Genomic DNA, 26,278 nt, shown 5'->3' with positions numbered 1-26,278 from the left:
GTACAGCTCTTAGGGACACATTCTTTCCTGGCCTTTAGGGATCAGTTGCAGTTTGCATTTGGGAAGCCCTTGGATTGCAGCTTTGTGTATAGAAAAGTGATCTCGCCTAGCTATACTTTACTGATAACATTTATAGAGATTTGAGGGTACTATACCTCGGAGCTGGCCGGTTAGCTCAGTTGGTTAGAGCGTGGTGCTAATAACGCCAAGGTCGCGGGTTCGATCCCCGTACGGGCCAGAAGCTGCTACACCTTTTGTTTGTCTGTTTTGGTTTTTTTTAGCGCGCACCTGCTGCTTATAACCAGAACTTTCTGCGCGGAGCCATATGACTTTTGATTACAGACGACATCAGACCCATCGCTCCTCAAAACCTAAATTGCTAGCACACTCCGAGGCCTGGGAGGGAGGTCCTGGGGCTGGGGGCGAGGGAGGTCTCCCCCAGAGCGCATTGTTGGAGGCGGTGGGAGACCGGGCAGGCTGCGGGAGGAGGAGCCCAGAGAGGCGGCGCGGGGCGGGCCGAGACTCCCGGGCGCTTCCGGCAGCCGCTGCTTTCCCGGCCCCGAGACCCCGGCCAGTTTAAGGGGTGGAGTGTCTGCGAGGCCTGAGTGCTAAGATAGGTGGAGGACGAGGCCGCCACTCCAGACGGTGTAGTCGTGGCCGAGTGGTTAAGGCGATGGACTAGAAATCCATTGGGGTCTCCCCGCGCAGGTTCGAATCCTGCCGACTACGTAAACTTTTTCTCCGACGTCCCGGCCACATCCCTCACGTCCGAGGTCAGAGACTGACCCCACAGTTCCTGCGCTCTCAGGAACGCTCCCTCCGGGGATTTACCCAGCCCCGCGTTTCTGTCTGGGATTGAGATCCTCGGTTTATTCCATTGGACATTTTGGGGGGATCCCCCGGGTGGGTGTGTGATTCCAAATCCTGCCGCTTTGCTGCGCTGCAAAAATTAAGTTTCAGAGAAGTCGGAAGTGGCTGCGGCTGGGCGCCGAGCGTGGTACTCCTGTAGTCGAGCTCCGGAGAAGGACTGGATATCTTTGGCGCCGTGGCTTAGTTGGTTAAAGCGCCTGTCTAGTAAACAGGAGATCCTGGGTTCGAATCCCAGCGGTGCCTTTATTCGACCTTACGAGAAGATAATTTCCGTTTTGTTCTAAATCTATTATACTCCCTAACGGACTTACCGAGTGTTTTTATACTGCAGGGGCAAGGGTCCCCGTTCTGCCCTCGGGTCGCCCAGGCTTTCTGCAAAGACGAGCTCCCCGTCCTTGGAGACCACCGACCCCAAATCTCGCCTCCCCTCCACCCCCAGTCCTTTGTCTCTGAGCACGTGCCGCAGCCCTGGGGCGGTGCACCCGGGTGGGGGGGTGCGGCTACCCCAAAACCCTGCGGGAGGACGTCCCTGGGCTCCTGAGACCATTTGTTTTGTTTGTTTCTTCCTTATATTTCTTTGGTTTGGGGCCTCAGAATCGTGTATGTATATATAGTCAGTTTGTTTTATTGGAAAGAATTTGGGAGGGGCACAGTTCCTTAGCATAGTTACCTTCATCGGCCTCTGTTAGCTGGCAGTCAGGGTTAGGAGGGGGGCTAAACCGTGCCACCCGGTTTCCTCCAAGAGCCTGCTGAAGGGCCGGGCCACGAATGTGGACAGGTTAGGAGCAGGAGAGAGCTCGTTCCCAGTAGGGTCTCCGGAAAGTGGGGTGTGGAAAGGAGCACTGAAACCAGGCTGGCCAGCGTGCAAGGAAGGCTGTGGAGGGAGGAGGCAAGAAATGGGACCTACAGGCCATCGGCAGGGCCTAAACCTTCCTGGAAGACAGGCAGAAAGATCTAGATACGATCCTTTGGCGGGGCGACCATCCTAAGATGTCTGAGCGAAAATGCGGTCTTGAAGGAGCTGCTGTCTCAGAACGGCAGGTCAAGGTGCCCACCACAGAGCCCAGGTTTGCACAGCACCCTGGGCTGCCCACTGCACAGAAAGGCCCCTTTTCTCCAAGAGCTCGTGGGAAGGAAGAGGAAATCACAACCCAGTGCGCAAAAGGAGAGAAGGGGTATCTCATGGGGCCTGAGAGTAGAGAGTAGTCCAGGGAGACTCTCTGGAGGAAGTGAGCTAAGTCTCAGAGACCAAGTGGAAATCTGCCCTGTGTTCTACTGAACAACTCTTACTGTGTGCAGGCCATTCCTTGATCTAGATCCTGGGAACACAGCAGGGTCCAATAAACAAGGAAACTGTCCTAAAAATTAAATTATATAATATGCTAGATCAATGCTACATGAGACAGTAGCACAAGGGATCAGAGCCTGTGTGTGTGCGCGCGTGTGTGCATGCGTATGCATGCATGTGTGTGTGTGCATGTGTGTGTAGAGACAGAGCACGGTTCCAGAAACATCAAAGGCTTGCACCAGGCCGTTGTGGAAGAGATGGAAAAGAGGGGTTGAATTCAAGGCATGTTTAAGATTAAAAAACAGAAAAAAACAAGAGGTTAGCATGTGGAGTCTGAAAAAGAGGGAGAAATTCAGGACGATGCCCAGGTTCCACTTTAGGGAAGGGCTGGGTGCAAGGGGCACCACCAACTCAAATTCCCCAAGAATATTTTTTTCACTCTTTCCCACTGAATCTTTTCCAAACAACTAGGACTACCCAAAGTTATAACTTAATCTTGCCATAACTCAATCTTGCCATATAACTCAATCTTGCCATAACTCCCACTGAAATGTAAAACACGAGAAACTTAAACAGCGATCAGTTTATATCTTCGTTCTTGGATCCTGAAAGTGGGGTCCCTGCGTGGGGGTGCAGGGTATCTGTGAACTCTCTGGTATGTAATGCATTTTTCTAGGGAAAAGGGCCTCTGCTTTTATCGTGTTCTGTAAGGGACGTAGGGCTCCACCTCTGTATGGATTAGGTGACTGATCCCAGGTTAAGAGAGTGGTCCCTAGACACTTGGGGGAAGAGCTGGGGCCGAAGAGTAGGAAACAGAAATTGCAAAAGGGTAAGGTGGAGGGAGATGCCAGAAGACCAGCCGTGAGCTCTTTGGTCCCCTGAAGAAAAGGACAGGACAGGATGATGGGCTGCTCTCTACTGCCTTCCCCTACTGTCTGGCCGGGGACACCTGGGAAAGAAAGCAAAGGGATGCACCCTTCATTGAAGTCTCCCCACCAAAGTATATGTGGGCTGGGTATTAGGAAGGGCCGCACCCCACAAATCACCTCACTGGGAGGGGGAACAAAATGATTCAGCCCAGAGATGCTATGGGGAGGCCAGGGGGCAGTGGCTGGTCAGACCCTGCTGGGAGAACTCCCCGGAGCAGCCTCTGAGCAGAGGGAATGGACAAAGGTGGCGGGCAGCTGACTCCACCATGTCCTGCCAGGATCCGGGCAGCCCCAGAGTGAGAGCCTGGTGTTTTATTAAGACCTCAGAGACTCACTCAGCCCGGGAACCTCCGGTGGCCTGGTCTTATATCACACTCATGCGGACCTTTGCCTCGGAGCCCCTTACCTTCTGGGGGTCTTGGGCGGCGGGAGGAGGGTCTCCTTCCCGCCCATCCTAGGAATTAAGTGGAGGGTGCACCGGACGGTGGGGGTAACCTGACCATACAGGCTGGAAGTCCTGCAACCAATGCTAGTAGGGGTGTTGGGGACGGTCCTGGTCGCCAGACCTGCCACATCGCCCCAATCACTTAGGTTGGAAATCCTGTCCCCAACCCCGCTCCGCTCAAATACTCCTCCTCCGGGGGGTGCTCTTGGCCCCTGGAATTAGTCCCTTGCCTGGGTACTGGACCTGCTCGTTGCTCCAGGAGGTTGGGCAGGTGCAGGTGTTCACCTAGGAATTTCAGGGCTCATTCATTGTCCCAAACCAGGAAACTCCACCGCCTATCTTCAAAGCTGTGAGCCAGAGCACTGGGTGCGAGGACCGCGAGCGCCAGCGGGAAGAGGCGAAACCCCAGGTTACGCACTGACCCCGAGACGGTGACCACAAGAAGCGGGAACCCGAGCGTTCAGGGTCGTCCTGGAGGGCTGCACGGGATGGGGACCAGGCCAAGACCACTCCCTCCTACTTCCCCGACGTTATTTCCTGGGAGGAGTCGGAGCTCGCGGGCGGGAGCGGAGATTCCCACACACCGCTCAGGAGTCGCGGGCGTCGGGGCGGGTAGTCCCAGCGCGCGCGACAGGTCGGCTCCGCCGCCAGTCGTGGCCCTAGGACCGCAGCCGGCCTGGTACGACCTCTAAAGGCGTCCGCGAGGGTGCCCTCGCGTCGGCTCGTTGGTCTAGGGGTATGATTCTCGCTTCGGGTGCGAGAGGTCCCGGGTTCAAATCCCGGACGAGCCCGCCTTCAGTTTTGGCGGAGACCGGAGCGCCCAGAGGCGAGGATGGACGGAACGGCCGGTGGGGCACGCAGACGTCCCTACGAACTCCTCGCGGCGGCCGAGAGCCTGGAGGCGGTGCGGTGCGCTGGGAGGTCTTTTGTTCCGAGCGTACAGCCGGGTGGCCGGAGGGATCTCGCTACGTGCTGCCGGCCCGGGGAGCCGGAGAGGAGGGCGCGGAAGCGTGCGGACGTGGGACTGGCGCCTCGCGTTCCCTCCCCGCTTCTTCGCGCACGGCGCGTGTCCCCGGCAGGCCGGCTGGGGTTGCGGATGACGGCGAGCAGAACGCGGCGGGACTTGTCACAGGCCGGTCTCCGCATCTCCGGGTCGCTCAGGGCCCGTCTAGGGCGTGCGCCGGTCTCTGGCGGGCCCTTCCCCGGGCCTTGGAGGGATGGAAGCCCAGACAGAGCGCGGCCAGGTAATAAGATGCTTGAGCTGGAGAGCCTTTCAAACAGCTCCTTCCTCGTTAGTATAGTGGTGAGTATCCCCGCCTGTCACGCGGGAGACCGGGGTTCGATTCCCCGACGGGGAGTAGCATGGTACTCTTTTTGCTATTTTCTATCAGCCTGCTCACAGCAAGGTACCCCGGCCTGGACGTGGGGTGGACAGGTCCCTTAGAAACAAAGAGGCAAGGGAAGGGAAGTAAAGAGTAGTTGGTCCTGATTCTCGGACTCACCGAGTTTGTGTTTCGCCTTGGGCACCTTGCGTGGTAATTGTGCCGCTGAATGAGCCCTTTGTCCCCTCGGGTCAAGGAATGTGCTGACGACATGCGTCCGCGGGCGAGGACCGAGGCGCACGTCCGGACGGACCGCACCGAGCCGTCGCCGCGCTCCCTCCGCGACTCGGTCGCGCGCTTGCGGGATCGGCTGGGCGGCAGACCTCGGTGCTGATTGTGCTTCGCCAACGGGGGTCCCCGCAGAGGGGCGATCTCAGAACAAGGGAAAAGATTTTAAAAAATAATAATAAATCTAAAAATAAACGAAAATAGAGAGCTTTGCGTTGGCCGGGAATCGAACCCGGGTCAACTGCTTGGAAGGCAGCTATGCTCACCACTATACCACCAACGCCCGCTGGAGAAAACAGTTCCTGACGCTGCATTTCAATACGTGGGCGGCCGCGTGGCCTGCGGAACGTAAGTTCCGGAGAGCCGCGGGTGGACGTGGATGACGTGACCCCCCTCACCCCTCGAGAGACTGCGTTTGACCACGCGCAGCTGACAAAGGGGAAAGCGAAGTTCAGGTGACCTGAGTGAAGGGGCTTTCTGGGTCACTGGCAGAGCCGGAGATACATCGAAGCTTTGTAGGGATGGGGGGGAGGGGGCGGCAGCCGGGACGGCAGCGACACCGCGATGGCTTCGTCATTCCCTAAAAATAAGTCCCGAACACCAGTCGCTTCTGTGCTGAGCGAGCTCCGTGTGTCCCAGAGCTAAAGAGCTGACCTTCGCGCCAAGTGCGCCGAAGCCCAGTTTCACCTACGGAGGGAGGGTCGTTCCCAGACGTCCACGTGCGGCTCCGAGAGCAACTCAGCCGATACTTAGGGGAGGTCCGGAGGGCTTAGCTCCGCCCCTTGTCGCTGACGATCGCTCTGTTCACGAGGTCCCGCTAGCCGGGGGCTTGGGAAGGCCTCGTGGCGCAACGGTAGCGCGTCTGACTCCAGATCAGAAGGTTGCGTGTTCAAATCACGTCGGGGTCATTGAAGCTTGCCATTTTCGATACCGGGTTCTGCGTTGATACTTTTCGGATAAAAGTCCTCGTCCCTATAATAGGGGGGAAAAAAAAAAAACCACCTCAGTGCCTCTGTGTCTTTTTTTTTCTTTCCCCAAAGTATATGAATTTTCTCCTAATATACAAATTTAGGAATGTAACCCCCCCCAATTTTAGGAATTTATTTTGCATCTTGATTGTTTCAGTCAAATCAACCAACAGTGACATCTTTAATCTCATGGATATTTTAGGAATCGTAGGGCAAATCGTTCACTAACGGCTCCGAGTTCTTGCTCAGAACATGTCTCTGGGGCAGTAAAGATTCTTTATTGGAAGGGGAGTAGCAAGAACTGATCATTATTATACGTAGCAATTAATTAAATGCAAATGTTCTCCAGACGTCTTCAAATGTCACTAGAAGCCTGGAGCCAAGTGCATTTTTGCTGCTTCCGGCCTATTGGGTACGGGGCGGGGGCAACAAACAAATATAGGCCGGCCACTCCGTAGGCCTTGTCCACCCGAGCGGGAGATTTCTTCCTGGACATCCCTTTCCTAACAGTGCCTCTATTCGAGGGCACCCGGCCTAGGCTGCAGAAGAGCTGTCGCCTTTCTGTCGGAGCCGTCACTGGTCACGTGTGCCCAGACCGAGGCAGACAATCCGCACTCCCTTGCACAAACTGTGCGTGCCCCAATTGGGAATTGTTGATGACTTAGGGAGGTGACAGCTGCCCGGGAGCTCTGACCACGTGACTCGGAAGGTATATGTTGAGCACAGCCCGCAGCCCAGCTTCCCCATCACGGCCCACCCTAAGCAGAGCACCTGTTAGGAGATACTCTGTCAAATAAATAAAGTATTTTTAAAATAATAATTAATTGATTAATTATAGTGTGACAAAGGAAGCTAAATGATGTGGAGGAGAGAATTAGAAGCTCTGATTACGTCAAAGAGGAATTTTAAAAAGAAGACAATAGAAAATAGTCCAGAAACTGTATACATAGACTTAGTTCTTAAAATTTTACCCTGGAGCTTTACCTGTATGCCTTTTATTTCACCAAAAAAGAAAAAAAATAGGGCAAAGTTTTTTGTGTTGTTTTTTTTGTTGTTGTTGTGTTTTTTTTGTTGTTTTTTGGTTTTTTTTATGTGTTAGTTGTTTATTTATCAAGACATTCCATAACCCAATATTGTGCTTCATAGTTCAGGAACACAGGTCAGTGGAAAACTTCAATTGAACTCAACCCAAAGAAATTCTTTACATTCCAAAATCACTTTGCACTCTGAAAGATACCAGCCCTCCTCATCTCCTCAAGATCTTTCATGGAATCGTAGTTTCTGTAGAAATCTGCATATGCCTTCTTTCTTGGTTCGGCCACAGCAAACTTATAGAAAGCTGCAACCCCCAGGGATACAACGAAGGCTCCAACAACGTGAAATCGCAGACGCTTGGCCAGAAGGCCTCGCATCTGAGGTTTTGTCAAAGCACTGGAAGTCATGGTAGTTATTCTCCTCTACGCCAACCTCAAACCTAACGTCCTTCCTAACTGATAATGAAATGGATGGCTAGGGCAAAGTTTATTAAGAGTTAATTAATTGGATAGTAGTTACACAAGTGCTTTTAAAAAGTATTCTTGATATTTGAAATATTTCATCACTTTTCGTGGTAAGATACACTTAAGGTACAATTTACCATTTTAACCATTTTAATGTGCACAATGCAGGGGTCTGTAGTGTACTCACACAGTTGTGCACCAGTCACCATGATTTGACTCCAGAACATTCTCATCACTCTGAAAACCTCGTAGCCAGCCGCTGGCAGTCACTCCCCACCTCAACCCCGATCCTGGGGAATATTGGCCAGGCTCCCTGCCCCACCCCACCCCCACAACCAGCCCCTTCCAGACCCTCCTGACTCTACTGGCAGTACTGAAACAGGCTCACTGGAGGATGATGAGAATTCTTGTCCTGAAACTTCTTTGGGGGATATCCCATTATCAGAAATTAAAGGGACTAACACCTGTGCCTCCCAAACATTATACTATCCTAACCATCCTGCCCTGACCTTTGTGTCAGAATCCAATTCTAACCTTTCCTAGTCTTGGCAAAATTCAGCCCTAGCAAGAACAGTGGCAATTCCCCCCTTCGCACCTCAAGAATCACTGGGGTTAACAACAGAGATTTTGTTCATGAACTTAAACAGGCAGCTGATGGTTGCCTAGCGGATAAACAGATAGCTTTTGTTTTGTTTTGTTTATGAATAATGCAAATCCCGATCGCATGCTGGCACATCAAATATTCCTGAAAGGCCAAATAGATTCAGGCATAATGGGCAAGTGGGAATTTAAGGACTATGGGGGCAAGGACAGAGTATTGGATCTATCAGGGTACGTCCTACCCATGCACTGTGTCCCCTGACAGATTCCAGAAAAATCACCCTTCGCTAGGTCATGAGGAATAAAGTACTGGGCAGGTAATGGAATTTTTACAAAGCTTTTCATTAGCTGGTCTCTCCAGGCCAAGTATGTTGATGAAGGCAAGGTAGTTGTCATGGGCTCCCTGACCTGGGGAAGCAGGGTTAGGTGGCTGACCCTAAGACACTTTACCAGTCTCCTTGGCAGTAGTCATGGGACGCATTTTTGGCCAGCGAGAAATCTCTTGGGTCCTTCTGGAAAGACTTCTGCTCATCCTGATAAAGGGGGCAAAGACCGTTGGCGGCCATCTGGCAGTCCTAAGGGACATGTCAGGAGAAGCACAGGAAGGCCATTCTACATCTCCAACAAAACAACCACCTACCTGCTGACTTATTGCTAAGAAAAAACAGATCCCTATTGTTTGTGCCACTGCTGACTATGTTTTCTGTAACTTTCAGCCAAAAGCATTACGCAGCGCAGGAGAAACCCATAAGGACTTCTTGGATTTACATTTGGCTGAATCATATGAAAATGGTGTTTTTGTAGATCAAGGGGTTGGCTCTTAGTGGTTTCACATCTTTCACTCACACTCTATAGCTAAGAACCCTCTAGGTCTGTGGGTGTGTGTCAGTTAGTACGCTTTTGATGGTGAATAACGAAACTCTTGAGTCAATGCATTAGGGAAGAGACCTACAGGTCCCTATAAGGAAAGTGCAAAATGGGCATTGAGAGGCTGAACGACACCATCAAGGTCTTGGGTTCTCCCCAGAGCTTCTACAAAGCTAGCTTCCTTCTCAGGCTGCTCCCTTCTGGAGCACCACCAGCAGCAGCAAGGTGGGCTTTGTGGAGAAAAGTAGTTTCTGCCCAGCACTCTGGAAAAGAATCATAAAGTTCCCATTCACTGGGTTGCTTGGGTCACAAGCTGATCCCTGAACCAATGACCAAGACCGGGGAGTAAAAGATGTTGACTCATGTCAATCAATCAGCATCCGATCCCAGACCTGCACAAGAAACTTCTAGGTGCCTTCTCGAAGTGCGAATGGCCAGAGAATGGACACTAGCTAGACAACCACACTGTCCACTACAACAGGTCTCCATCAAGTTAGGGATTGGGAGTTGGCAGAAACAGAAACGGACTACAATGGAAACTGACTACCCAGAAGTGGGGGGCGGGGCAGGTGGTTCCCTAAAGCCAAGTTCAGGTGTTGAAGAAAGAGGAAGGGTGCTGGACACGTGACACTTACAAATACCCACTACTTGTTCCATAGGAGGCCCCCAGATGTACTTATTAACCCAATTACGACATCTGTGTTTGGAAAGAGCAGAGAGGAAGGGAGTGTGGCGAGAAGGAGAAGAGTTAGGGTCCGTCCAAACAATGCAGTCACCGTGCGGACACCTGCATAGAAAGGTCCGCTGGTGGAAAATTCCTGCTACAGATGTGAGGGCAAGACTTTAAAGAATAAAATAGTAATGACTCAAAAATCCATGCAGACAATGGAACAGAATAAAGAGGCCGGATATATGGAGATCCAAGTATCTACTATCACAATATATCAGGAGTAGTGTGCTGTTTTTAAAGATTTTATATATATATTTGAGAGAGAAAATGAGCAGAGGAGGGGCAGATATCTTTTTGAATCTTGCTTTCCTTTCCTTTGGATAATTGCTCAGAAGTGAAATTGCTGGGTCCTATAGTAGTTCTGCCTTTAAGTTTTTTTTTTTGGGTTTGGTGGTTTTTTGTTTGTTTGTTTTGTTTTGTTTTGTTGGGTTTTTTGGTTTTGTTTTGTTTTGTTTTTTGTCTTTAAGTTTTTGATGACCCTCCTACTGTTTTCCATGCTGGCCACACCAGTTTGCATTCCCACCAGTACACGAGGGCTACCTTCTCTCTACTTTTTTTTTTTTTTTAAATTTCTTTTCCGTGTTCCAGAATTCGTTGTTTACGCACCACACCCAGTGCTCCATGCAGTACGTGCCCTCCACAGTACCCACCACCAGGCTCACCCAACCTCCCACCCCCGTGAAATCCTCAGTTTGTTTCTCAGAGTCCACAGTCTCTCATGGTTTGTCTCCCCCTCCAATTTCCCCCAACTCTCTTCTCCTCTCCATCTCCCCATGTCCTCCGTGTTATTCCTTATGCTCCCCAAATAAGTGAGACCATATGATAATTGACTCTCTCTGCTTGACTTATTTCACTCAGCATACTCTCCTCCAGTCCCATCCATGTTGATACAAAAGTTAGGTATTCATCCTTTCTGATGGAGGCATCATACTCTAAAACTGAATCAGGAAGAAATAGGCAACCCAAATAGACTGATATCTAGTAACGAGATTGAAGCAGTGATCAAAAGCCTCCCCAAAAACAAGAGCCCAGAACTGGACGGATTCCCTGGAGAATTCTACCAAACATTAAAAGAAGAATTAATACCTATTTTCCTGAAGCTGTTTCAAAAAATTGAAGCAGAAGGAAAACTTCCAAACTCTTTCTATGAAGCCAGCATTACCCTGATCCCCAAACCAAGTAAAGACCCCACTGAAAAGGAGAGTTTCAGACCCATATCCCTGATGAGTATGGATGCCAAGATTCTCAACAAGATCCTAATTAATACGATCCAACAGTACATTAGAAAGATTATCCACCATGACCAGGTGGGATATATCCATGGGATGCAGGGGTGGTTCAATATTCGCAAATCAATCAGTGTGATAGAACAAATCAATAAGAGAAGAGAGAAAAACCACATGGTCCTCTCAATTGATGCAGAAAAAGCATTTGACAAGATTTGGCATCCTTTCCTGATTAAAACGTTTCAAAGTATAGGGATAGAGGGAACATTCCTCAACTTCGTAAAATCTATCTATGAGAAACACACAATGAATATCAACCTCAATGAGAGAAAACCTGACACCCGTCTCTCTACTTCTTGACCCAAACTTGGTTTTTCTTTCTTTCTTTTCCCCCCCAAAATTGGTTTTTCTTGTCTTTTTGATGACAACCATTCTAACAGGTGTGAGGCTGAATCTCATTGTGGCTTTGATTTGCATTTCCCTGATGATTAAAGATGGTAAGCATCTTTCATGTACTTGGTCATCTGTAGGTCTTCTCTGGAAAAATGTCTATTCCAATCTTCAGCCCATTTTTTAAAAGATTTTATTTTTGTATTTTTTATTTGACAGACAGAGATCACATGTAGGCAGAGAGGCAAGTGGCCTGGGGGTTGGGAGACAGGCTCCCTGATTAGCAGAGAGCCCCATGACAGGCGGGATCCTAGGATGCTGGAATCATGACCTGAGCAGAAGGGAGAGGCTTAACCCACTGAGCCACCGGGGCGCCCCCCACTTTTAAATCACATTGGGCTTTTTTGCCATTAAGTCCTATGAGTTCATTAGCTATTTTGGATATTACCCCTTATCAGGTACATGATTTGCAAATATTTTCTCCCATTCACTAGATTGCCTTTTCATTTTGTTGAGTTTTCTTGGCTGTGTAGAAGCTTTTAGTTGGATGTAGCCCCACTTGTTTGTCTGGCTTTTGCTTTTGGTGTCAGATTAAGAAAGAAAGAAAGAAAAGAAAATTGCCAAGACCTATGTCAAGGAGTCTACATTCTGAGTGTTTTTCCAGGAGTTTTATGGTTTCAGGTCTAAGGTCCAAGTCTTTAACCCATTTTGAGTTAATTCGTGTGTGTAGCGTAAGAGTGGCCCAGTTTCCCTCTTTTGCAGGTGGATGTGCAATTTTCCTAGCACTGCTTTTGAAGGGACCACCTTCTTTTTTTTTTTCTTTATTGATGCCAGTACTTTATTTCCATCTTAAAAGATCAACTGCAACCAAATGAAGTGAACATAACCTCAAGATTTTACTGTCTTCATAATATAAAAATATGAAGCTTAGAACTGGATCACCTGGCCCTTTCTCTTCTTATCTCCTCCCAGTTCAAAATGTTTGCATCTCTTAATAGCCAGCATTCTCTTAGATCTGCAATTGGGCTCAACACATTCAAGCCTCAGCACAATCTTCTTTGTAGTTTTAGCCTTTTTCCGGAAAATAGGCTTCGTCTGCCCACCATAGCCACTCTGCTTCCTATCATAACGCCGCTTTCCCTGGGCATAAAGAGAATCTTTTCCTTTCTTGTACTGTGTCACTTTGTGGGGTTGGTGCTTGCCACACTTCTTGCAGAAAGTCCGGCGGGTTTTAGGAACGTTCACCATGTTTGCGAGAGCGCAATCCACACAGAAAAAGCAAGGGACCACCTTCTTCCCACCCTTTCCCATTACGTATTCTTGGCTCGACTTCCAGAAGCTGACTGACCACGTGTGTGCATCTATCTCTGGGCTCTGGGCTCGGCCCCACTGGTCCACGGGACCGTTTTAAAGTCAATCCCGGCTGTTTCAATGACTGCACCTTTGTGATGCAGTCCGAGCGCAGAAAAACCAGAAAGCATAAACCTGTGGCTCTGTTCTTTCTCAAGATCGCTCTGGCTCTTTGCGTCCTTTGGCGGTTCCAGACGCATTCGGTATTTTCCCCCCCCTGTTTCTGTGAAAATCGCCGTTGGAATTTTGGTGGAGATTGCGTGGAATCTGGGGCTTGCTCAGGGTAAAGGGCGGCCTTGAAATTCCGCGGGGAACGAGTGGTTTGTGTAACAAACGGTGCTGCCACAACGAGCTCCCCGCCGGTCGAGAACAAAACCCTGGTTCCTACACACAGAAGGAGACATTCCGGATGGAGGGAAATTTGCAATTAGTGAAGGAAGAAGACGTGAGAACTCCGGGCTCCGGGATGCCGCAGCTTTCCGCCCCGAACCTCCGGTGGGCGGTGTCTGGCATTCCGCCTCCCGCATTGGGTCCCACGGCCTACGTCACGGGGAGTCCAGCCAATGAGAACCGCGCACGGACAGCGCGCTCAGCCAATGGGGCCAGGGCGGGAGATTTGAAAGGGCCTCAGAGGGGGCCCGGCCTGGCAGGTTCAGTCGTTTGCCCACAGCCCGGGGGTGGCTGTGCCACGGGCGCCAGGTGAGCTGGCGGCCTTTCGCGGGTCTTGCGCTGGGAGAGGGCAGGTGATCAGGCAGGTCGGGGGTCCGTTGGGCGGCCCGCGCGCACCCACCGGGCTCCTGAAATCTCAAGGGTAGAGGGACTGTCCTGAGAGGGGGGTGCGCAGGAGCAGGGCGGGGCGGCGAGACGAGCGCCCGGCGCGCCTGGAGGAGCCTGCGATTTGGGCAGCCCCCTTTCCCCAACCCCCGAGCCGCGCTTCCGCCCCGATCGGTCCGACCCCTCCCTCCCTCGCTCCCTCTTTCCTTCCTGCTTCTGACAGCCCGTCTCCCTCGTCTGCCCAGCTCTCCTCCCCCTTCCTTCCAAGGATGGCCCAGAAGGAGAACGCCTACCCCTGGCCCTACGGCCGGCAAACGGTAAGGACTTGCCCACCTCCCCTCCCCCCGCCCGCAGGGAGAGTTCCTGCCTGGGGACTTGAGGTCGTGCGGAGGACGACCCTCCGAGTCCTCCCCGCTTTGCTCCAAGGAGTGGGTCCCAAGACTTTGCTGGCGGAACCCGGTCTGGGCATTTGCAACTACACCCAGTCGGGTGCCCCTAGCTTGAATCTGATCAGCCTAGGAGGAGCTCTGCAGGGTTGAACCTACTTGTTGCCTACACACCTGGTATCTGGGACTGAGCAGGTGGGTTTGCCCTGGGGGCCATGACCCCCAGTAGGCTAGACAGGAAGTAGAGAGAGACTCTGAACGGGTTTTTTATAAGTTTAAAAGATTCAGGATATGTTAAGTTAATAATTTGGAATCTGTTTTAGCCACTCGTATGAGATCAGAATCTAAATAGATTTGTTTTCCAGTTGTCCTAAGACCTTTTACTGGACAGTCTGCTTTCTGATTTGAAATGCCACCTTTATTACATAAAATGGCTACCTCTGTGGATGTGTTTCTGGACTCTTATTTGTCCCACTTGCTTACTTATAAATTCTGTACTGATATCACTGCTTGGGCATGGGTTTTTAGGGCATGAGGCTTTCTTCTCTAGGCTAAGAAGGAGGGAGCTCTCATAGGCTTTGCTCCCTTTCGTGGGGCTTGGGTATCTTGAAGGGTCCAGCTGTCCCCTTGTCCACCAGCTCCAGCCCTCATGCAGCACTTAACGAGGCTGGCAAGAACAGAGTCTGAAAGAGAAACCACGGTCACTTCTTCGACACAACTTCAAAAGGTTGTGTATATTACTCTGAAACGCTGCAAGAGAGAAATAGTGCAGGGCCATCAGAGTAGCGCTCGGTGTCTCCAAAGCCGGTTGTTGCAAAGGGGTGAACACTGGAATTTGTTGCAACCTTCAAGATCTCCAGGGCCTTATCTAAACCTTAATATACTGAGTTTTATTTTTTTCTAATTAAAAAAAAGATCTTTGAAGATTTTATTTTTAAGTAATCTCTACACTCAACACAGGGCTCAAACTCACAGCCCTGAGATCAAGAGTTGCATGTTCTACTAATTGAGCCAACCAGGTGCCTCTAGACTGAATTTTAGGGGGCTGTGAGAATGTTTCTGCTAGAATTGGGGGGGGTTGTTGTTGTTGTTGAAGATTTTATTTGACAGAGAGCACGAGAGAGGGAGAAGCAGGCCTCCCCCTGAGCAGGAAGTCCGATGGGGGTGGTGGGGCTCAATCCCAAGACTCATGGATCATTACCTGAGCCAAGGGCAGGCTTAACAACTGAGCCACCGAGGCGCCCCTTGTTTTTTTTTTTTAACCTGACCCTCTACTCTCCAGAGGGGTGAGGTAGGTCAGGGGGAATGAATGTGGGTTTGCAGATGGTACCGTAGAGGTTAGAGGGTTTCATGCATGAAAATGTGGTGTGGCCAGGGCCAAGGAGGTGAAATGTTCAATGTTTGGGTGAGTCCTCTGCTCCTTATCTTGGACCAAACTAGGTCGCTTATGAAGAACCCATTTTTTTTTTAAAGATTTTATTTATTTATTTGACAGAAATCACAAGTAGGCAGATAGAGAGGAAGGGAAGCAGGCCCCCGTCTGAGCAGAGAGCCCGATGTGGGACTCTATCCTAGGACCCTGAGATCATGACCTGAGCCGAAGGCAGCGGCTTAACCCACTGAGCCACCCAGGCACCCTGAAGAACCCATTTTTATACGGAGCAAAGAGTGGGGTCTTGGGCTAAGTAAAAATCCATGGTCTCAGTGTTGCTCCTGGAATAGGGGGTGGCTGGCTGGCTGGCCGGCTGGGTGGGCCGACAGTGAGTACTGAAATGCTGCTTCTAGCACATTCCAACCCGCTCTCCGGGACAAAGGATCCCTTAGAGGTTCCCACTGCTCCTTCTCAGACTCAGGCTGGCCTGAACACCCTGCCCCAGCGAGCCCTCCGGAAGGACCCTGCTACGCCGTCTGCACTTGTCCTCATGAGCCGCTCCAACACCCAGCCCACAGGTAATGCGGACGTGGGAGGGGACTTGGCTGAGCAGACTAGGGTCTATGGGGAGGGTGCCAGGAGGAAAATGTCAAGGAGGAAAATGTCTTAATTCCCCTCAATTCCTCTTCATTAGCTGCCCCTGGCCAGAAGGTGGTGGAGAACAGCAGTGGGAACCCCAACTTCCCAACGTGAGTACCCAAGCCTTGTGATGGCAGTTAGAGCATGGGGGAGAGCAAACACGGAGGACAGCAGGGAGGTGGCCACTCAGGGCAGGAGCAGGGATGTAGGCAAGAAAGCATGATCCGTTCTCACTTCCCTTGGGAGAGGAGTGGCAGGGCTGCGGGCCTGCAGGGCCGGGGGGGGGGGCACGCGGCCCCTTCGAGTGACCCACCAGCTGGCGCTAGCCTGCCTTCCCCCCACCTCTCATCAGGCGCTCCTTCACCATCGACGACTTTGAGATCGGGCGTCCTCTGGGCAAAGGCAAGTTTGGAAATGTGTACTTGGCTCGAGAGAAGAAAAGCCATTTCATCGTGGCTCTCAAGGTCCTCTTCAAGTCTCAGATAGAAAAGGAGGGTGTGGAGCACCAGCTGCGCAGGGAGATCGAAATCCAGGCCCATCTGCAGTATGAGCCCTGCCCTCCGCTGACCTCAACCCCTCTGCTCCTCCCCCGGCTCCCTTTTACCCGCTGCCCCGTCCAGATTGCCCCATAGTGGTTTCTTGGCCCATGGAGCTCCCAGCCCTGGTCAAGGACCCCACAGAGCTCCCAGCCCTGGCCAGAGCCCTGGTGAATCCAGGATCACCCCCTGTCATCACTGCCAGCCCCCCAATCCTTGGCCTGGTCCAAATGTGACCCCACTTTACCCCACCTGGCACTGTCATCTTTCCCAGTCCCTTAGGCCAGGATGCAACCTGAGTCCTGCCCTATCTCCTCCAGGCATCCCAACATCCTGCGTCTCTACAACTATTTCTACGACAGGCGAAGGATCTACTTGATTCTGGAGTACGCCCCCCGTGGGGAACTCTACAAGGAACTGCAGAAGAGCCGCACCTTCGATGAGCAGCGCACAGCCACGGTCCGGGCGTGTGGGCGCTGGGGGGCACCAGCAGGGGACCCGAGGCGGGGGTCTGTGCTGCTTGGTGCTGGAGGCCCAGGCTTGTCTGACCTCCTGTTGTTGGTGCTCCCAGATCATGGAGGAGCTGGCCGATGCGCTGATGTACTGCCATGGGAAGAAGGTGATTCACAGAGACATAAAGCCGGAGAACCTGCTCCTGGGGCTCCAGGGAGAGCTGAAGATCGCGGACTTCGGCTGGTCCGTGCACGCCCCCTCCCTGAGGTATGGTAGGTTTGGGCGTGAATGACAGGCACGCTCAGGATAGCACCACTCCTGATCTTCTTGGTCCCCGGAGATGTGCGGGTTTGTCCTCATGTGCCTATAGACACAGCAATCTCTTGACAAAGATAGGAGACCCCCTATTCTGTTGCCCAGATTTCCTGGGACCCACTCACCGCGTCACTGAGAATAATCCCACCTCGCTTGTAAGGCTTCATTATAGTATTATAGATGGACATTTAGCCTGGTCCATTTCTTTCTTTCTTTCTTTTTTTTTTTTTAATATTTTATTTATTTATTTGAGAGTGAGCAAGAGAGCACAAGCGGGTGGGAGGGTCAGAGGCAGCGGGTGACACAGACTCCCCACTGAGCAGGGAGCCCAGTACGGGGCTCGATTACCCCGGGATCATGACCTGTGCCAAAGGCGGGCACCCAGCCTGATCCATTTCAGCCAGACCTGCCCCGTGGGCTTTTGAGACAGCCCTAGTTTTCCCATTCCCAGTAATTCTAAGATGAGCGTTGCACTTATTTTATTTTTTTTTTTTAAGATTTTATACATTCATTCATGAGAGGCAGAGAGAGAAGAGGGAGAAGCAGGCCCCCTGGGGAGCAGGGAGCCAGTCGCAGGATCTGATCCCAACACCCTGGGATCATGACCCGAGCCGAAGGCAGACTCTTAGCCGACTGAGCCACCCAGCGCCCCTGAGCGTTAGATCTGATTATTTTAAGATCTGTCCTTCCTGGCGGAAGTCCTGGGGCTGTGTGGGATTCCACCCTGGGACTGTGGGTTCTGTCTTTACCCTACCCCTGCCCCAAAGGGCCCTGTCAGAGCCCGGTTGACACAGCCCGTGGAGCATCCTGCGGTTACTCGGCTGCCTGGGGTGCAGCCGGGAAAAGAGAGGTGGTTTTTCACCTGGGATCGCTGCCCTCCCCCCGCCACCCCCCATCCCACCCAGGAGGAAGACGATGTGCGGGACGTTGGACTACCTGCCCCCGGAAATGATCGAGGGCCGTACGCACAACGAGAAGGTGGATCTCTGGTGCATCGGGGTCCTCTGCTACGAGCTGCTTGTGGGAAACCCGCCTTTCGAGAGTGCTTCCCACAATGAGACCTATAGGCGCATCGTCAAGGTGGGAGGGCGGCCTCCGGGGGCAGAGGCCAGGGGCTGGCAGGTGCTGGGCACCCTGGAATTCTCCAGATGGAATGGGGGGGTGGTCGAGGGTAACACTAAGGGGGCCCTTGTCCTTCCTCGACTTCCGCAGGTGGACCTGAAGTTCCCCGCCTCCGTGCCCTCGGGAGCCCAGGACCTCATCTCCAAGCTGCTCAGGCACAACCCCTCCGAACGGCTGCCCCTGGCCCAGGTCTCCGCGCACCCTTGGGTCCGGGCCCACTCCCGGAGGGTGCTGCCTCCCTCCGCCCTCCAGGCTGTCCCCTGACTTGCTGCTCTCGTTGATTCAGTTGTGTCTGTTTGTGTGCCTGTATACGTGGAGTCAGAAGGAGAGGCACCTGGCTGGTTCCTTTACCTGTCTTCTACCCCCTGTGTATTTAATAAAGGCTGAAGCTTTTTGTACGGATGAGTTTAGATGGTTTACATTCAGGTGGAGACTGCTGGGGGTAGAGGGTTCCCCTAGAGGGAGAGGATAGTGAGAATTGAACCTGCACCACACCCCCTTCCACACCCATCCTCCTTCAGCTCCCCCCACCCGTCCCCCCTTGTTTCTTCCCCTGCCAGGGCTTCTGGGGTCTCTGCTCCCCTCAGCTGTGCCTCTAGTCTTTCCTTCTGGTTCCACCTCTGCCAGCCTAGGAGCAACTGAACAGGGCCTTCCCCCAGAAGCTATCTCTGTATTACTGCTCTGCTGAGGGTCGGGCCCAGGACACAGAGAGGTTGCGGAGCCCACTGAAAGTCACACAGCTAGTAAGTGGGGAGAGCCCGGTTTTAAAGTCTGTATTCCTTAACGCTGTGCTAGGATGGTCCTATCGATAACTTTCGGGCGGCACACACATTTATTTTATGGGCATATGGATCCCAGAACTGGAACAAGATTTGCAGTTTTTACCATTCCTGTGTAGTCCAGAGAAAAAGGGTTCCTTACCAGATTAAAAAAGGGTTTGGTTTTTAGGTGCCCTCACTAGATGTCAATTTTCTTCAAAGGCTTTCTCTTCATCTATTGGTTATTTGCTCATTGAATCAATCTAAGGTATGGGAATATATTTTCTTTTTTAGAGTTCATGCAGGTTTTTTTTAAAGCTTTTATTTTTCTAAAGATTTTATTTATGTATTTGACAGAGATCACAAGTAGGTAAAGAGGCAGGCAGAGAGAGGAGGAAGCAGGCTTCCCGCGGAGCAGAGAGCCCGATGTGGGGCTCCATCCCAGGACTCCGGGATCATGACCTGAGCTGAAGGCAGAGGCTTTAACCCACTGATCCACCCAGGCGCCCCTTGTTATTTTTTTTTTAATAAATGTTCTGATTTTTATTTGATCTTAGTTACTGATGTGCCACCGCTGTTCCTAGAGCTGCCGTAACAAATTACCGATAATAACAAATAACAAAATACCCAGGTGATTTAAAACAAAATTGACTGGTCCAAAATCAGATGGGCCACAGTGCCCCACCCCCATCGGTGGCTCTGGGAGCGTTGTGGGGGTGGGGATGGGAAATCCTCCCTTCCAGCTTTGGGAGGCTCCTGGCATTTCTGGGTGTGAGGCTGCCTTACTCCCATCTCTGCTTCGGCTTCATGCTATTCTCCTTTTCTCTCTCTGCTTCCTCTGTGACTTAGTCATTTGACTTAGGACCCACCCAGATAATCTGGGACAATCTTGTCTCAAGATCCTTAATTATATCTGCAGACTCTTCTCCAGATGGGGTAAAAAGACTCTTACCATGGAGTAAAATGAATGATGTTGTAAGAATTTTTTTTTTTTTTTAGGTTTTTATTTATTATTTATTTGACAGACAGAAATCACAAGTAGGCAGAGAGAGAGAGAGGTGGAAGCAGGCTCCCCGCTGACCAGAGAGCCCGATGCAGGGCTCAATCTCAGGACCCTGGGATCATGACCTGAGCAGAAGGCAGACGCTTTATACCACTGAGCCACCCAGGAGCACCTTTTTTTTTTTTTTAAACCCTGGTTTTCTCTCCCTTTTCTTCTCTGCCAACCCCCTCCTTCCTTCAGCCAATGAAATCCATGGGGTCCCCGCCCCACCCCCCCCTTACTCACAAACTCCACTGCTGGCTCTCACACTGATTCAGGCCACCAGCCTCCTAAGTGTTCTCCCTGCTTCTATTCCTGGCCCATCCTCCACTCCGAACTCATTCTGTGGCAAGATCCTCTCCCGCTTTTCAACCCTCATACACTAAAGAATCACCTCTGGGCCTTTGCACTTGCTCTTCCCTGTCTAGAATGGCACCTGCAACCTCCTTTCAGTCATGGGAAAAACCAGGGGTTCTGCGTTATGACCTTTGGTCAGTAACCTGTGCTTGGCCTTTCAGGAGACGTTTCTGAGAGGCATTATCTCCTTGCTCATGAAAATTCCACGTAGCAAGAGCCACCCCCTTAATTAAATAATGTGATGGTATGTCATTATTCCATATCCCACAGAAACCCTACATTCCACCCCACATCCTCCCGAAAGCCTAGCCACATTTCTGTGGGTGCTGTGGGCATTGGCAAGATGTGAGAGGGGGTCTGCTCCCCTCTTTGCGGCCTGCAGAGGATCAAGCTTTAGCTTCTGGCTGGCACCCCTGAGTTCGAGTCTTTTCTCCACAGTTCGTTAGCCATGTGACCTTGGCCAAGTGGCTTAATCTTTATGAGTCCTTGAAGATGGAAATAATCCTATCTTGCTTCTAACATAGTCTGTTCTTGGGACGCCTGGGTGGCTCAATGGGTTAAGGCCTCTGCCTTCGGCTAGTGTTAGCATCCCAGGGTCCTGGGATCAAGCCCCCCACATCGGGCTTTCTGTTCTGGGGGAGCCTGCTTCCTCCTCTCTCTCTCTCTCTCTCTGCCTGCCTCTCTGCCTACTTGTGATCTCTGTCTGTCAAATAAATAAATAAAATCTTTTAAAAAAATTGTCTGTTCTCAAATGCAGTAATGTGCATGGTATAAATAGCATTAAAAAGTCTACTCTCTGGCACCTGGGTGGCTCAGCCGGTTAAGTGTCTGCCTTTGGCTCAGGTCTTGATGCTGGGGTCTTGGGATTGAATCCCTCATCAGGCTCCCTGATGCTCAGTGGGAGTCTCTCCCTCTGCTCCTACTCTCACTCTTTTTCTTAAAAAAAAAAAAAAAAAAAAAAAAAATTTTAAATGTGATCAAAAATTTTTTTTAATGTAAGGGATGAAGTCATTGTGTTTTTTTGTGTTTTTTTTTTTTTTTTAATTTTTGTTTTGGTCCAAATCGCTGGTCTCTTATACTTGCACCATTTATATAAATAGATCCCAAATGCCACCCTTTTCTTCATATATCAAATTTCCATATACAGGCATTGGGTAGTTTGCAACAAAAAAATATGTGTGTTCAGGGAGTAGCGGGGGGAAAACATGGGCTTTTCAAAACACATTTGTCTAGGCACACCTGGCTGACTCGGTTGGACTGGCGACTACCTCCTGATTTCAGCTCAGATCATGATCTCAGGTTTGGGAGATGGAGGCCCAAGATAGGTTCTGTGCTGGGCATGACTGTTTGAGGTTCTCTCTCTCCCTCTACGCCTCCTCCCTAGCTCCCTGCTCGCACTCTCTCTCTCTCAAAAAATAAATAAATAAATAAATAATATAAATTAAAAAATAAAATAAAACCATGTGTCTAAATAATTAAATGTAAAAAGATATTTGTCCCTGATTGCAGCAAAAGTCATCTCTATTTCTCTGCTATTGGGTAATACAAGTCTCCTTGACCCAAATCTGCTTCTAAAGTTCTAAAAAGAGTATTCCAAAGTCTCATGAACAGAGCGTGCATATGCATGGAAACACGAATCATGCACCAGAGAACCCCAGTGGCCTGTGGCCACTGACAGGGATAGGCAAACGGAAGTAAGAAGCCCTTCCTGGGGTGGGCTCCCACTTCCAGCAGCCCAGAGTGCAAGACATAGCAAACTATCTGGGGGGTAAATCATGAAGTTTCTGCCAAAAACAACCAGAGACAGTTTAGATGCATGAACATAAACTGTGTTCCAGTAAAACTTATGGATCCTGAAATCTGAATTTTGTATAATTATATGAAATTTCATATCCTTTCTTCATTTCTTTTTCAACCATTTAAACCTATAAAAACCATTCTCAGCTCACAAGCCCTAAAAAAGGGGAAGGGAGGGCGCCTGGGTGGCTCAGTGGGTTAAGCCGCTGCCTTCGGCTCAGGTCATGATCTCGGGGTTCTGGGATCAAGTCCCACATCGGGCTCTCTGCTCAGCGGGGAGCCTGCTTCCTCCCCTCTCTCTCTGCCTGCCTCTCTGCCTACTTGTGATCTCTGTCTGTCAAATAAATAAATAAAATCTTTAAAAAAAAAGGGGGGGGGGAGGGAGCTGGATCTGGCGCACCGGCCATACTTGGCTGACCTCTAACACAGGACAAGCCCCCTGCCCCTCCCCTACTGTGTTGCAGCTACCGGGGTCTAGAGGGAACTGACCCACCCCTAGCTCCAGGAGGACCATAATTGTTTTAACCTAATAAGTTGATTCTTGGGGTGCCTGGGTGGCTCAGTGGGTTAAGCCGCTGCCTTCAGCTCAGGTCATGATCTCAGGGTCCTGGGATCGAGTCCCGCATCGGGCTCTCTGCTCAGCAGGGAGCCTGCTTCCTCCTCTCTCTCTCTGCCTGCCTCTCTGCCTACTTGTGATCTCTCTCTGTCAAATAAATAAATAAAATCTTTAAAAAAAAAAAATAAGTTGATTCTTGTCATCTTGCCAGTGACAGCTTCTGGATACACAGTCCTTTTTAAAAACACTTTATTTATTTGAGAGAGAGAGAGCAAGCATGAGCAGGAGGAGGGGCAAGGGCACAGGCAGAGGGAGATGCAGACTCCCCACATGCCCCTACGGATGTGGGGCGATGGCAGGACCTTGAGATCATGACCTGAAGATGCTTAACTGACTATGCCCCCCAGGTGTCCCTGATACTCAGTCCTAAGTCAAGCAGACATGGTATTACCCAATGTGACTAAATTGTGCATGTGAACCAGTTTAGGCCAGTAAGATGTAAAGGGAAATTAACTGGGGCTTTGGGGAAAGATAGGTCTTTGTTCTTCTATGAGGTCTAATGGAAGCTATTCCTTTCCTCCTTCTGGAAGACGAGGGAACATGTCATTCAGGGGTCCTGGTTGCATGAAACAGAATAATTTGGGCTCATTTAAGCATAAGTGGACGTTATTATGAGCATCCAGGGTGACTCATGGACTCTGGAGGAGCACCAGGAATCTCAAGAAGGACCAGGCCGCCCAGGGAGGGAAAATTCCACTTCAGAAGCGAACCAGGGTAGGGCGAGAGCCATGGGTCAGGGAAGCTGGAAGAGGGGCTGCTTGGTAGTTCAGCTTGCAGAGTGGGAAGTGGGCTGTGCCTGATAAGGTGGGAGTGTCTTTAAACACAAAGTCAGATCTCTGGAGATTAAAAAAAAAAAAAAAAGGATGATGAGAGACACCCTTATGGACTGAAGGTTCTTGAGCCTCCAAAAGTCAAATGTTGACACATTAGCCCCCATTGTGAGGTATTTGGAAGTGGGGCCTTTGGAGGTAATCAGGTTTCCGTGAGGTTGTGAGGCTGAAGTCCTTATGGTAGGATTAGTCCCTTCTAAGAGGAGGGTGAGCACTTGCTTTGTATGCACGGTGTGAGGACATATGGAGGAGACAGGAAAAGGAGTCTCACCAGGAACCAAATCAACAGTCATCCTGGGCATCCCAGACTTCAGAAGTGTTGAGACATAAATGTCTCTTGTGTTTATGGTGTTTTGTTATAGCAGCCCAAGTGATGAGGGAGCAGGAGGCTGGCTGAGGAGGGAGCAGGGGCTGGCACCTTGCACCCCCTCTCCACCCACTCCCCTTAATAATATGTGTGACATTCCTCAGGCACCCCTGACTGCCCTGAAAGAAGAACAAATGGTTATATTGCAGAGATCACAGTCCTGTAAGGCAGGAGTCTCCCTTTGTTTGCAAATGTCCTTGAGATTTACAAACAAAGAAGTTTCCAAGGACACATAACCCAGTTCCTCAAGCCCTAATGCCACCCTCCCCTCCATAAGAAACCAAAGGAGGCGGAGGTAAAAAGAAAAGTAAATAAAGTTAAATTTCTTCTAAACCTAAATCTCACTCACTAGGACGCTTGATAGCAGGAATGTAACATTCCACCAGGAAACTCCCAATTGTCTTTATGTTAATGCCTCATTAGAAGGGAAGTGGCCTTGACTTGATAGTAGCCAGGCCTTCAATATCCTGATAGTATTCTTTGCCCCAATAGCTCTTCTGAACACCCCTTTGTCCTCACCTACCCAACTCCTGTGTATATAACCAGACACTCGTCACAGGCTCGGCGCGGCCGCATCTCTGCCTGCCCACGGGTCCTGTCCCCGTGCTTTAATAAACCACCATTTTGCACCAAAGATGTCTCAAGAATTCTTTCTTGGTCATCGGCTCCAGACCTCAGCCCACCGAACCTCACCTAGGTTCTAGAACTTCATCACAAGGAGACTAATGCAACCCCCAGAGAATGACAAACAGCAGCCATTTTGCCACCATGAGGAAGTGCACTTGGGATATAGTGACCCCCCCACAGACAGAAACCAGGTCCTTTGTGACAGCCCTAGGGCACTGGACCCAAGCTTCTCTGAGTACACTCTTGTCTAGAGACTATTATCATATGACACGATGCAGTCCCCTCATTTTAAATTGTTGGTTCAACTTGTGTTTTCTATCCCTTGCTGAAGGAAGAGCGTCTGGCTGCTGAGGGGTAAAGGGAAGAAAGGTGGCGGCCGTGGGGCTTGTCAGTCCCAGAGATGGGGGAGAAGCTTAGAGGAGTCCATTGGCCTCATGGTTTAGTAGTCAGGACTCTGGGTGCACCAGACAGAAACACATTTTGAATATGCTCCAGTCACAAAGAGGAAATCAACGGATTGTGGTCATTTACTTAATACACATTAGGGAGTGCCTACCATATGCTGGGGACCCTAAGCACTGCGGACAGGGGTCAAAACAGACAAGAACAAAAAAACAAAAAACCCAGAAGACAAACAAACAAACAAAAAAACAACCCTTACCCTCACAGAGCTTAAGGAAGGGAAGGGAAATCGGGAGTTGCTGGGAAAAGTGGCTTCGATTTTAAACTGGTTGTCACGGGAGGCCTCGCTGAAACGGTGGTATTTGAATTAGGAACTGAAGCTGAAATCTTCCTTGGTAGACTCGGCCTTAAAAAAAAAAAAAAAAAAAAGAGCAACTGTAAATCCCGGAGACAGAGACAGCGAGGGGCCAGCAGTGTGGCTGCAGCCAGACCAGCAAAGGGAGGCGGGGGAAGAGACGGGATCCGAACGGCATATACCTCGTGGCAAAATCACACCGCACCCTCGGAGCGGAGAGATGCCCCAACGTGGAGGGCGCCGGAGGCAGAGGACAGAGCAGCGGAGGCAGAGGAAAGCCCTCCAGCCTGCTCGGGTGTCCATCCCGAGCCGCTCCGGGCAGTGCTGCGGGTCGGCGGGCCGAGGGCGGTGAACCTCGCCGCTCGTGCTCTGCTGCGGATTCCGGCCGCATCCCTTCGCACGGAGGAAGTGCGGCTCAGTCTCCACGGTCCAGGCGTCCCCACAAACTCTCTAGGAGCCGCATCTGCGGGGCCCACTGGGTGTGTTTGCCAAGCAACAAACGTGGGCTTTACAACCGTGGGTGGGACCAGTCTGTGCCCGGCCCGGGAGGACTCGGGTATTTCAGGACCTTGATCTTTAAGACTTGCCCCGCCTCCTCCTGAAGGGGTGGAGCGACGAGGGCAGCTGTCACCGCCTCCGCCCCGCCCCGCCGGCTCTCACGTGGGTTCGGCTGCTCAGTAACAGCTCTTCTTCCGGGACTTCCTGGTCACCGCGACCAATCAGAGTGTTCTTCCTGTCCTGACCATTGTCAGCCGGCT

General features: G+C 50.9%; 2 protein-coding genes, 1 long non-coding RNA gene and 7 other non-coding genes across 13 annotated transcripts; 7 read left to right on the top strand and 3 right to left on the bottom strand.

Moving 5' to 3' along the window:
• Positions 1 to 164: 164 nt before the first annotated feature.
• TRNAI-AAU lies at positions 165 to 238 on the top strand. The gene has a single exon. It is a non-coding gene; the product is annotated as a tRNA-Ile (tRNA).
• A 409-nt stretch (positions 239 to 647) lies between these two features.
• Positions 648 to 729, top strand: TRNAS-AGA. Its single transcript has one exon. It is a non-coding gene; the product is annotated as a tRNA-Ser (tRNA).
• A 310-nt stretch (positions 730 to 1,039) lies between these two features.
• Positions 1,040 to 1,113, top strand: TRNAT-AGU. The gene has a single exon. It is a non-coding gene; the product is annotated as a tRNA-Thr (tRNA).
• A 3,138-nt stretch (positions 1,114 to 4,251) lies between these two features.
• Positions 4,252 to 4,323, top strand: TRNAP-CGG. The gene has a single exon. It is a non-coding gene; the product is annotated as a tRNA-Pro (tRNA).
• Positions 4,324 to 4,818: 495 nt separating this feature from the next.
• TRNAD-GUC lies at positions 4,819 to 4,890 on the top strand. Its single transcript has one exon. It is a non-coding gene; the product is annotated as a tRNA-Asp (tRNA).
• Positions 4,891 to 5,353: 463 nt separating this feature from the next.
• TRNAG-UCC lies at positions 5,354 to 5,425 on the bottom strand. The gene has a single exon. It is a non-coding gene; the product is annotated as a tRNA-Gly (tRNA).
• Positions 5,426 to 5,978: 553 nt separating this feature from the next.
• Positions 5,979 to 6,050, top strand: TRNAW-CCA. Its single transcript has one exon. It is a non-coding gene; the product is annotated as a tRNA-Trp (tRNA).
• Positions 6,051 to 12,230: 6,180 nt separating this feature from the next.
• On the bottom strand, positions 12,231 to 12,701 carry LOC122907780 (60S ribosomal protein L36a). Its single transcript, XM_044250606.1, has one exon. It carries the CDS (start codon positions 12,668 to 12,670, stop codon positions 12,350 to 12,352), a length of 321 nt encoding a protein of 106 aa, XP_044106541.1. The 5' UTR covers positions 12,671 to 12,701; the 3' UTR covers positions 12,231 to 12,349.
• A 702-nt stretch (positions 12,702 to 13,403) lies between these two features.
• AURKB (aurora kinase B) lies at positions 13,404 to 18,771 on the top strand. 3 transcript variants are annotated; one of them, XM_044249042.1, is made up of 9 exons: positions 13,404 to 13,471; positions 13,792 to 13,863; positions 15,780 to 15,882; positions 15,999 to 16,053; positions 16,296 to 16,487; positions 16,800 to 16,938; positions 17,051 to 17,199; positions 18,153 to 18,327; positions 18,460 to 18,771. In XM_044249042.1, exons 2-9 carry the CDS (start codon positions 13,816 to 13,818, stop codon positions 18,631 to 18,633), a joined length of 1,035 nt encoding a protein of 344 aa, XP_044104977.1. In that variant the 5' UTR covers positions 13,404 to 13,471; positions 13,792 to 13,815; the 3' UTR covers positions 18,634 to 18,771. The 3 variants fall into 3 exon arrangements, with proteins under 3 accessions (XP_044104977.1, XP_044104976.1, XP_044104978.1); XM_044249041.1 differs by having other exon boundaries at positions 13,405 to 13,471; positions 13,770 to 13,863; XM_044249043.1 differs by lacking the exons at positions 13,404 to 13,471; positions 13,792 to 13,863 and adding an exon at positions 14,028 to 14,127.
• A 4,403-nt stretch (positions 18,772 to 23,174) lies between these two features.
• On the bottom strand, positions 23,175 to 26,253 carry LOC122906736. 2 transcript variants are annotated; one of them, XR_006384603.1, is made up of 3 exons: positions 25,703 to 26,113; positions 25,425 to 25,571; positions 23,175 to 23,775 (listed from the first exon to the last, which is right to left on the bottom strand). It is a non-coding gene; the product is annotated as an uncharacterized LOC122906736 (long non-coding RNA). The 2 variants fall into 2 exon arrangements; XR_006384602.1 differs by lacking the exon at positions 23,175 to 23,775 and having other exon boundaries at positions 25,273 to 25,571; positions 25,703 to 26,253.
• Positions 26,254 to 26,278: the final 25 nt, after the last annotated feature.

This window comes from Neovison vison, chromosome 5 (genome assembly GCF_020171115.1).
Source record: "Neovison vison isolate M4711 chromosome 5, ASM_NN_V1, whole genome shotgun sequence".
In the NCBI taxonomy this organism is placed as follows: domain Eukaryota; kingdom Metazoa; phylum Chordata; class Mammalia; order Carnivora; family Mustelidae; genus Neogale; species Neogale vison.
The sequence above is the reverse complement of the archived record's forward strand: the minus strand, read 5'-3'. Positions and strand labels throughout refer to the sequence as shown.